Genomic DNA, 10,921 nt, shown 5'->3' with positions numbered 1-10,921 from the left:
CACACACACACACACACACACACACACACACCCCACCCCACCCCCCATGGCTAGACTGGAAATGGCAGGTAACAGGCATTGGCGAGGATGTGGAGGAACCAGAACGCTCCCGCCGTGCGACTGTACAATGGCGCAGCAACTTGGAACAGTCTGGCAGTTTCTGAAGCCCTTAACCCACCACAGGACCCAGCGGTCGCACTCCCAGGTATTAGAGGCCCGACCTAGGTCCTCAGCAGCCTGGACAGGCCGGTCCAGAGAGAGCAGCGTTAGTCACAAGAGCCTGGAGGCGGAGACCGCCCGGACGTCTGTCAGCAGACACACAGGCGGAACGCAGTGCGTCCCTATGGCGGGCTGTTTCAGCCAGAAAAGGAACTGGTACACGTTACACGGATGAACCTTGAGAAGGTGACGGAGTGAAAGAAGCCGGTCACACAAGTCCACAGGTTCTGTGGTTCGACTCACACGCAAGTGCAGAGAGCAGTCTCTAGAGTTAACCAGCGTTTGCGTAAGCCGGGGAGCTGCAGAACTACAGGTTCGGGTTTGGGGTTTTTTGAGACGATAACATCCTCAAATTGACTGTAGCCACGTGTACAGAACTCTAAGTATGCACGTGAAATGGGTGAAATTATCTCAGGAAAGATGTGGAGAGAGAAAGCATGGAGTCGAGCCTGTCCCTTCCCAGCTGTGCCATGAGAGGCGGTGGCAGCGGGCAGGTCCGACCCCGCCGAGGTGAACCTGCAGCACCTTGGCCACAGTGAACCCCGAACTGTGGGAAAATCGGAGGCAAGCCCAGGCCTGGCTCCTCTCAGCCTGGAAACCGGGGCAGGGGGGAGGCACCGCAAGGTGAGCCCTGATTTTTCTTTTATTTTCCAGAGCAATCCAAGGATATTATAACGTGAGAAGAGAGAACGACAGTGACAGGAATGTCATGCTTTTTGCGATAGACATGCTGAAATCAGTCCTAAAGGAGGTAGGTGCACGAGGCTCAGCCAGGGGGAGGTCCAGGAGGGTCCTCACCCACTCCTTGCACTAGGACCTCTGGTCCAGCCCCACGTCTGATGGGGGACTGGCAGGAGCTACAGGCCTCACTCCCCATGGGGGTCAGCCCCTGGAGCTCACATTTAACTCAGCACAGGAAACACATTTTATTGGCAGAGTGCCCCACTGTTATTGTCCACATACATCCCACAGCCCAGGTCCAACTTGGCCAGAGGCCATCCCATCATTTCTAGAGTGAGCAGATGATCATCAGTGGGGCCTGGGCTTTGTCCCTGGGAGCACCTGGCACTTTGACCTTCATCTGCTGTAAACACCTGACCCTGGGCCTCTGCAGACCTTAGCATCACCACCAAAGGCAAGCTGTGTGTGACCAGCCTGCAGTGCCTTCCTGTCTCCCAGGGAGGATCAAGTTTGAAAGGCTGCTCATTCTTTCAAGCTGACCTTACAGAATTATCAGAACCAGCAGCACCCTTGACTACTGGCACCTCCCATGCCTAGCTCTACAACCTCACAACTCAGAATGGCCCAGAAATCCAGGGTTTGGACATTTCTCTCCCTGAATCAGGCCCTTCTCGCGGACTCTGAGCCAGGCTCTGACTTAGTCAGTGTGTGACCGGGGAGCTGTGGGTCAGTCTGCCCAGTGGTTCACTGTGGGGCACCCTTTGGAACCACTGGGAGGCAGCAAGCCCTGGGAGGGCCCCAGCACACCAGAAGGGCTACGCCTCATCAAGCATGCCCTCCCCTCTCCAGCGGTTCCAGTACATACAAGTCCCGGACAACCATTATGTCCACCTGAACCAACCCCAGAACGTGGCCGGTATCATCAGCACCTTTCTGCTGAGCAAGGAGACAGCACCACACGAGCCGTAGCCTGGGCCTTCGGAGACCTGGTGCCCACCACCCAGCACCCAGATCCCTAGTGCCAGGCCCCCCCGCCAGACTGGGTGTGGTGGGGACAGGCCTCACTGGTCTGAAGCCCAGCAGGTGCTAAGGCAGAGAACCCTGGGCAGGATTTGGGGCGGGGGGAACGCAGGGCAAGATTCTTTTAACATTTCTGACTTCAAGGGGGAGACCCTGTTTGGATTTGGGGGCACTGTCTGTTTCATGGCTGATAATCTGCAGAGAGCGGGTAGCAGAAGAAGGGAGGAGTAGACAGGTGACTGACCAGTGGATGAAAAATAAAGCGGTTCTTGTATTCTCACTGCTTCTGAGGGGCTCTTCCACTGAGGGGAAGGGAGACACACCCAGCTGGAAAGGGAAGGCCAGGGGCAGGCTGGGAACAGAGAGACCAGGAGAAGGAAACAACCGTGGCCTGGGCTGGTGGCTCCCGGCGGCCCACGCCCTCACGCTGGGCAGGCCTCGCCAGCACGATGCCCAACGTGCGCACCAGAACCACGGGAGGGCCCTGTCTTTCCACCTCCACCCGTGTGGGCTCGGATCTGGCAGCCCCTGGGCCTGGGCAGTCTGGGCGAGTTTTCCAGGTCTTCAGGTCCTCCCTGGCAGTGCACCGCCACCGTTCACTGCCCTTTTCCATGGGGCTCCAGGACCAGCTCAGCTCAGTAGGGTCGGAACTTGCGCTGTGCCCGCATCAGTTCAATCCGCTGCTTGTCTTCCTCAAACTTCTTGCGCAGCTGGGCTAGATCTGGGGGGGCGACGAGAAAGAGGAAATGGCCACGTTCGTCAGTGTACCCTGTGGGGACTGTGGCCCCCCCGCCCCGCTGGCCTCCGCTGATAGGGTCCGGATGCTGTGCGGAGACAGATGAGCCTGCAGGCCCAGAGGGTGGGCGCTCGAGCCAGGGCGGCACGCCTGAACTTTGAGAGAAAACTCAGAAGAGCGAGCACAGAGAAAGCACGACACCTGTTCCCTTACCACCCCCACCCCACATACCCAAGGTGAAGGCAGGCGGCTCTGGGGGTATGGGGAGCCCCCCCAGGGGCACCTCTCCCGGCCCCTCCCCACTGCAGCAGCCAGACGGGAGAACGTCAGGAAGGAGAGGGACTCCGCCCTCGGTGCCACAGAATTTGAACGGCGGCTCTGGTCACCAGGTGACCAGGTCAGAGGAATACAGAGGGGTGGGAGCCCGGCGGGAGAGCTGATGCAGCCTGCTGCGGTGATTCTAGGGAGAAGAGCAGGAGCGAAGGTGCCCGAGTGGGGAGCAGCAGCGAGACAGGCAGGAAGGTGACGTGCATGGGTGGCAGGTCACCACCCACTGCAGAGCCTGTCCCCCTGCCGAGGACAATGCCAGCACTCTCTACCCCCAGGCCCACAGGGAAGCCACTCAACAAACAGGGAATGTGGGCTGTGGCACAAGCTCAGCATCATCACAACTAAGAGTGGGCCACGGGCGATGGGGTGCTCGCCTGAACACTGTCCATGTGAGGACGCCTGCCCCACTCCCCCCACAATTCTCACACACACACGGTGCTCGCCCCAACACTGTCCATGTGAGGGTGCCTGCCCCACTTGGAACTCCCTCTCTCTCTCACACACACACACACACACACACACACACGGTGCTCGCCCAACGCTGTCCATGTGAGGGCGCCTGCCCCACTCCCCCCGACACTCACTCTCCCCACAGTCACTCCCCCCAATACACAAACGCTCACCCAGCAGCGGCCCTCTCGCTGTCCCCACAGTGAGCACCTGAGATCCACCCTCTGCAATCTGGCCCCCGTGGGAGGATGACAGGTTCCAGCACCAACTGCTCAGGGTCTGGAGGCGGTCCTACATCCCAGGTGTGTCTGAAGCCTCTGAACAACCCAGGGGCCCCCACTGCTGCCACTGGGGAGCAACAGGGGGACCACCACAAGGGATGCTGCAGGCTGGGACCTTAAGTCCAGAGCCTGTTGGGAAGTCTGTGCCCGGGGACACCCCCTTCCACACCCAGGTCCCAGTGCCGCCCGTGGGAGCCCTCTGCTCTGGCCGGGGCTGGCAGCAGTAGCCACGGGCCTCGTCCACAGGGCCTGGGCCCCAAGGGAAGTAAGTGGGGCTGAAGCACAGGGGTTTGGGGCGCTCCCTTACGCTCCATCTTGGTCTCTCGGTGCTGCCAGGCGTAAAAGTTGAGCAGCTCCTTGCGGGCGCGCTTCCGTCTCTCCCTCTCCAGCACCCGCAGGCTCGCCGCCTCTGTCCGCGGCAGCACGGGCCGCCGGCCCCGGCGGGTCACCTTCACCCAGCCCTCCTCGTCTGGAACCCCTTCCTCCTCCTTGGCCTTAGCCTCCTCCTGCAAGGAACAGGCGCTGTGACGGGCAGACCCTGGGACCCCCTGCAGCCTCAGGTGCCCCTCCCCTGCCCTCCCTTCGAGGCTCTCCCTGCAGCACCCAGAACCTCCCTGGGCACCCACCGCCACCTGCTGCACCCTCTCCCTCGCAGTAGCTCAGTATGGGGGGCAGGGGGCACAGAGGTGCCAACATTGCCTCCTCATCCCTCAGACTGTTTCCTACAGACCAGAGACTAGACGTCACCCAGCTAGGTGACACAGGACTCAGCGGGGAAAAAGGGAGCCTGAACTCTCACAGTGACCCGCACAGGGTGCCACCGCCCATCCTCCTCTGGAGCGACACCACAACAGCCATGACACCACCTTCCCTGTGGAAGCCCCACCTCAGCTATCCTCTCGTCATACGCCTCCATGAACGTGTCCACTTCGACCCTCAAGGCCTCCGGGTCTGGCACTGAGTCTGTGTAGTTGCTGATCCACTCTGAGGGAGAAAGGAGGGAGGAAAACGGGGCTTCCTCAGGCCTGATACTCGGGGCCCCACCTGCCCAGCCAATCAGGATCATCTTCTTCTTATTATTTTTAAGATTATTTATTTGAGAGAGGGAACACGAGCAGGGGGAGTGGGCGAGGGAGAAGCAGGCTCCCCGCCGAGCAGGGAGCCCGATGTGGGACTCGATCCCAGGACGCTGGGATCATGACCTGAGCCAAAGGCAGACGCTTAACTGACAGCCACCCAGGCGCCCCCAGTCAGGATCTTCTCATACAGGCCACGAGGATGGAGACCTGTGGCCCAAGGAACGTTCTAGTGGCAGCAAGCTGGGCCCTCCTCTCCACCCACCCTGGGCCCAGGAAGGAGGGTGTGACACTGCCGTGGTACTGACTGTGAATGCCGCTCTTCACAGGGTGACTCTCTGTTGAAACCAGCAAAGGGCCCTTCAGGACTAAGGCAGCAGACACCCCACCTGGCTTCTGGAACACCACGTAGGCTACCTGGAAGCCCTGGAGGAGGGAAGGAGAGATGTCAGAATGCCAGCATCCCTCCCATCCTCCCGGCCACCCGGCTCCTGGCACCAGGGCTCCCAGCTGCCCTCAGCCAGACTCGTCGCTGGGCCAGGTGACATGTGCTGGGCTGTTCTGAACCGTGAAGATAACCAAGAAGTTCTCTGTAATCCTGGGGTTACACACAGCCATGCTGCTAGTTTTCCAACTTCTGCCAGAGGCGACCCAGGTGAGGTGAGACACTCGGGACCTCCCTTCCAGGTACAGGAGGGACGCAGTGACAAGCGAGCTCGCCACACACTGGGAGTGGACAGAGCGCACACTAGCTCAGACTACGCTACGCCAGGAGGAGGTGTGGGCTCGGGATGGGGAGACGAGACCAGGCCATGGGGCCTCAGGAAGAAGGGACTTCGGTTGGGGAGCAGGAGGGGAGCTCAGGGAGGCCCTTCAGGGCGGCGAGCAAGATGGTCTCTGAGCTCTCAGCAGGACGATGGAAGAGCTGGACAAGAAGCTAAAGGATGTGGCAAATCCAGGGAAAGGAGCAGAGGTGCTGGGGATACCGCCCTGGCCACACCCCGCACCCCCAGGTGAGCAGACCACAGCACTTGGACACTTACCGGAATGGGCGTGGGGTGAAAAAACTTTGATTTTGGCTCCTTTGGGCTGTCAGCAAGTTCTGGCTTCTCCTGTAACTGCACAGACTGGACGGGGCCGCAGGGGGAGAAGAGGCGGGACAGGCACTCCTGCCGTGGACCCGGCGGGGGAAGCACAGCATGAGGGGCTGCAGGGGCCTCAGGGAGCCTCCCTCCGCCCAGGGTGGCACGGCCAGGGGACCAGGGCCCCCAAAGGTCTCGGAGCCCATGTCCGCCCAACTGGGGGGCACGTACACAGGCCCTGAGCCAGCCACACCCCCCTCCGCACAGTCATCGTCCTGCCCCCCCACAGCCCGAGCCGACAACCCTGTGAATTTTCATGTTGAAAACTGTGAGTAAAAAAAAAACCACACCGCCACTGGCCATGGGACACCGGAGGGAGCAGACGCAGCGTGAGACAGAATTCAGGTATAAACTTTTTGGCTTTATGACAGGACCCTGCAGGGACCATGTGCCCGGGATGTTTGGTTTGTCCCTGAAAGGGATTTCTCACTTTGAAAGGCCAGCCGTCTTTCCCTGACCCTTTCTCTGGGTGAATGATCCCCAAAGGAGGATTAAGTTCTATTTCGAGAACAGGTGGGAACATTTCTGGGGTTATTCGGAGGTATTCTGATTTTATGAGACAACCAACTAAGTTTTCCTCCCTGAGCAGCCATTGAAAACTGGAGTTAACTCTGTGTTGTTGGGACTCGGGCTGGCGGTGAGCCTCTTGAGGGGATTTCTTGGGCGCAGGTCATGTTCTGTTTCTGGGTGCTGAGTACGTGGGTGTGTTGTTTGTGAAATGCAGCAAGTTGTAGCCCAGGGCCCGGGCCCTTCTCTGTACACACGCTACACTTCAGGAAACGTAAGACATGACGCAGCCTCTCCTCTGCTTCTTTCTCTGACTGTACAAGAATCTTTTAGAAATTAGTATTTCTCTCGAGGATTCTCTCTCTCCCTCTGCCTCGCCCCCCTCACTTGCTCTCCCTACAATACGTAAATCTTTAGAAGTTAGTATTTCTTTTTTGAAAAACAATCTAAAATGCAGCAACACCCTTAGTTTCTCTTCTGTGAAGTTATGTAATGCAAAACTTAACCATTTTTGTGAAAATAAATTAATGTCTGGATAGATTTAGAGAATAATCTTATCTTCTATTTTTTCCTATGGAGATGTATCACTGTTATAATCAGCGAAAAACAACATGTAATCCAAAGAATCCTGGGAAATAATAAAAAAGCTTTGAGCTTCTTAGAACTATACTTTTAATTTTTTTATTTTTTAAAGATTTTATTTATTTATTTGACAGAGAGAGGGCCTGTGTGCACAAGCAGGGGGAGCGACAGGCAGAGGGAGAGGGAGAAGCAGGCTCCCTACTGAGCAGGGAGCCCGACGTGGGGCCCAATCCCAGGACCCTGGGATCATGACCTGAGCCGAAGGCAGACGCTTAACCGACTGAGGCACCCAGGGGCCCCAGACTTTACTTTTTAAAACACAGCTTTAAAAAGACACTTCCAGGTGCCTGGTGGCTTAATTGGTTAAGTGTCTGATGCTTGGTTTCGGCTCAGGTCGTGATCTCAGAGTCTGGGATCAAACCCTGCACCCAGCTCTACACTGGGCATGGAGGCTGCTTGAGATTCTCCCTCTCCCTCTGCCCCCCACCTTGCACGTGCTCATGCTCTTTCTCTCTAAAATAAGTCTTTAAAAAGACATTTCTGGGGACCCTGGCTGGTTCAGTCGATAAAGCATGTGAGTGACTCTTGATCTTGGGGTCCTGAGTTGGAGCCCCATGTTGGGTGTAGAGATTACTTAAAAAAAAAAAAAATTTTTTTTTTTAAGCCATTTCCTGGGGCGCTGGGTGGCTCAGTCGTTCAGCGTCTGCCTTCGGCTCAGGTCATGGTCCCAGGGTCCTGGGATGGAGCCCCGCATCGGGTCCCCTGCTCCGCAGGAAGCCTGCTTCTCCCTCTCCCACTCCCCCTGTGTTCCCTCTCTCGCTGTGTCTCTCTCTGTCAAATAAATAAAATCTTTAAAAAAATAAGTAAGTAAATAAATAAATAAATAAAAAGCCATTTCCTTTCACAAGAGACAGAAGCAGCAGCCCTCTAGCTGCCCTCCTTTGGGGCTTCAGTTAGATGCTTCCATCTCCCAGTAAGGACCTAGTGGAGGCTAGTGGGAACCCAACCCTGCCTGGAGCTCCTGGCCAGCCCTAGAGGTTCCCTCCCAGACACCAGCTCACCTCTGTGCAGTATGGGGGCACATTGAGGACAAAGAGGGTCCGCTTCTGAGGCCAGGAAGACTTGGTGCCTTCTCGAACTCTGTGCTCTTTCACATAGAGGTAGTGAAAAGCCTGCTGCTTTTCTGAGAACTTGATCGGAATGGCTGGACGGGAAAGGGGGGCAAGGAAGGATGGCAGGAAAATCAAGCTCAGGCTGTTCCTTTCTAGTTCCATCTGTCTGTCCATTCCATCACTGAGCCCTTCCCCGAGGCAAGGCCTGTGCAGGGTACTGCGCAGGCTGTGAGAGTGAATGAACAGAGAACCTGCCCAGGAGGGGCACCCAAGCAGGTGGGGGAGAGAAAGGGCAATTATTACAGGTGGGGAGCAAAATGAGAGGGGAGTCCAAACCCTGATGCTCCTGGGGTCAACACCAAAATCCTGACGTCAGCTGGAGGCCTTGCCAGACCCTGACCACCTTTCACATCTTTTTGCCAAGTCCTCCCCCCACCACTGTGCGGGGCCTGCCACTCTGCCTTCTCTCTATCCCTCCAGTAAGCCCAGGCCTCACCCAAGCTCACACGTTTCTTTACCTGAAACATCAACCTTCTTCCCTCCACCCATTCTTCAGGTTTAACTTCACTTCCTCAGAGAGCCTTACGTGCCAAGTTAGATCCACCTGCTCTGTGCCTTGACAACGTCTCTCCCGGTCTCTAAGTCTCTATCTGTGTGATCATTTGGATAACGGCTGACATTCCCATAATGCTAGGGGCTGTTTTCTGTTTTTCTCACGGCCTTCTTCAGAGCACACTGGGGATACAGCTGCAGCACCTGTGCTCGGGAAGCTCACAGGAGAGTAGGAGAAGGCAATGAACAAAGAAGCACGTAACATGATCCTATCAAATATGAAAGAGAGGGGAAAACAGTGCAGACTGGCTGCGTGGCAGAGGCCTTTAGGTAGGCATCGGAACGGCCTCTTCGAGGAACTAACATCAAAGTCACAAGGCACAGCTGTGTGAAAAGGGCACCTCAAGTGCAAAAACCCTGAGGGTGTAAAGAGATTGTTGCTCCAGAGGAACAGAAAGAGCTCTAGGTCGGCTGAGCCAGAACACGTAAGGGCCACACAAGCCAGTTAAGTTTGGATTTTGTTTTAGGTGCTAACTTGTAAAACCACTGGAGGGAGTTCAGTGGGTATGGGGTACATAGGCAGGCCTGTGAGGCAAAATCGGATCGAAATCTGGCTTTAGAAAGCACATTCCGGCACCTGGGCGAACAGAAAGAAGGCAAGGGCAAGAATAAAATCAGGAGAACCAGTTAGGAGGGCACAGCCGGGGCCAGCCTAGGAGTGGCGGAGGTGATAAGAAGCGGGTGGGCTCACTCGTCCGGCGGAGGAGTGTGGATAGAGATGGGTTTACCCAAGGGAAGCGGTGGCCAAAATGGGCTCGTCCCGGGAGAGTGCCGCCAGACGCAAGCAGAGCGCAGCGTGCGGGACCTCGGGGCTACCGGGCCTCACACCCAACCGCGCGGGGGTCCCGGAGCCACCGCCGACGCCCGAGCCACCTCGCGGGGAAGCCTGGCCGCCGCGACTCACCTGAGTAACCCGGGGGGCTCGGAATCCCCTGCTCGGAGTCCCGCTCCCCACGCTTCCTCCTGCGCGCCACCATCTTGCCAACCGGAACCTGCGGAGGCCGCTGGGAGTTGCAGTTCCGCGCCGGGAGCGTGCGCGTTTCCATGACCACGGCGGCGCGTGCGGCGCGCCTTCGGGCCCTGGTACCTTCAAGGCGCAGCCTTTGTTTGCTGGGGAATACAGTGAGCACACAAATGTGTGAGTAAATGTTGGTGTGGAGGGAACTCAACCTTCCATTCTTCCATTCCACAAATAGCAGTGAAGACCTCATTGAGGTTGACCGTTTTAACCAGCTTTTTTTTTTTTTAAGATTTTATTTATTTGACAGAGAGAGACACCCCGAGAGAGGGAACACGAGCAGGGGGAGCGGGAGAGGGAGAAGCAGGCTTCCCGCGGAGCAGGGAGCCCGATGCGGGGCTCGATCCTAGGACCTTGGGATCATGACCTGAGCCGAAGGCAGACGCTTAACCGAGTGAGCCACCCAGGCGCCCCTTAACCACTTTAAAGTGTACAGTTCAGGGGCATTAAGTATATTCTCATTATTGTGCAATCGCCCTCCGGAATGTTTCATCCTCCCAAACTGAAACTCTGTACCTGTTTCCCCCTTCCCCCAGCCCCTGGTAACCACCATTTTACTTTGTTTCTATGAATTTAACTACTCTAGATACCTCATATAAATGGAATCATACAATATGTGTCCTTTTGTGTCTGGCTTATTCCATTTAGCATGTTTTCATGGTTAATCCACGTAGTAGCAGGTCTCAGAATTTCCTTCCTTTTCAAGGCTGAATAATATTTCATTGTAGGTATAGATCACATTTTGCTTATCCATATATGCCTGTGGACATTTGGGTTGTTTCTACTTTTGGCTATTGTGAATAATGTTGCTATGAATATTCCGTGCAACTTTTGTGCAGACATGTTTTAATCTCTCTTGGATACATATCTAGGAGAATTTCTTGATCATTACAGTAACTGTGTTTCCCTTTTTGAGGACCTGCCAGACTGTTTTCCAAAGTGGCTGCATCATTTTAAAGTCCCACCAGCAAAGTATGAGGTTTTCAAATTCTCCACATCCTCACCATTATTTATGTCTATATTTTGGGTATAGCCATTCTAATGATTATATAGTGGTATCTCATTAGGTTTTGATTTGCATTTCCTTGATCATGAGTGATGTTGAGCATCTTTTCATGTGTTCATTGGCCATTTGTGTGGGCTTTTTGTTGAGAA

At 55.9% G+C, this 10,921-nt stretch overlaps 2 protein-coding genes across 5 annotated transcripts in view; one reads left to right on the top strand and one right to left on the bottom strand.

The window, feature by feature from the left end:
* SERHL2 (serine hydrolase like 2) overlaps window positions 1-2,200 on the top strand; it is a 19,178-nt gene extending 16,978 nt beyond the window's left edge. For both annotated transcript variants that reach the window (XM_073882681.1, XM_073882682.1), the window contains exons 11-12: window positions 874-970; window positions 1,750-2,200. In XM_073882681.1, the coding sequence (XP_073738782.1) occupies window positions 874-970; window positions 1,750-1,869 (217 nt within the window). In that variant the 3' untranslated portion in view covers window positions 1,870-2,200. The remainder of the gene's footprint in view (window positions 1-873; window positions 971-1,749) is intronic.
* RRP7A (ribosomal RNA processing 7 homolog A) lies at window positions 845-9,765 on the bottom strand. 3 transcript variants are annotated; one of them, XM_073882679.1, is made up of 8 exons: window positions 9,653-9,732; window positions 8,655-8,957; window positions 8,086-8,228; window positions 5,837-5,962; window positions 5,102-5,219; window positions 4,604-4,701; window positions 4,025-4,223; window positions 2,168-2,641 (listed from the first exon to the last, which is right to left on the bottom strand). In XM_073882679.1, exons 2-8 carry the CDS (start codon window positions 8,683-8,685, stop codon window positions 2,556-2,558), a joined length of 801 nt encoding a protein of 266 aa, XP_073738780.1. In that variant the 5' UTR covers window positions 8,686-8,957; window positions 9,653-9,732; the 3' UTR covers window positions 2,168-2,555. The 3 variants fall into 3 exon arrangements, with proteins under 3 accessions (XP_073738779.1, XP_073738780.1, XP_025737727.2); XM_073882678.1 differs by lacking the exon at window positions 8,655-8,957 and having other exon boundaries at window positions 845-2,641; window positions 5,837-5,920; window positions 9,653-9,765; XM_025881942.2 differs by lacking the exon at window positions 8,655-8,957 and having other exon boundaries at window positions 9,653-9,765.
* Between the last annotated feature and the right edge of the window lie 1,156 nt (window positions 9,766-10,921).

The sequence above is a fragment of the Callorhinus ursinus genome, unplaced genomic scaffold (assembly GCF_003265705.2).
Source record: "Callorhinus ursinus isolate GAN/ISIS: 27379988/994484 unplaced genomic scaffold, GSC_fseal_2.0 scaffold48, whole genome shotgun sequence".
NCBI classification, from domain to species: Eukaryota; Metazoa; Chordata; class Mammalia; order Carnivora; family Otariidae; genus Callorhinus; species Callorhinus ursinus.
This window is presented reverse-complemented; position numbering and strand designations above follow the sequence as displayed.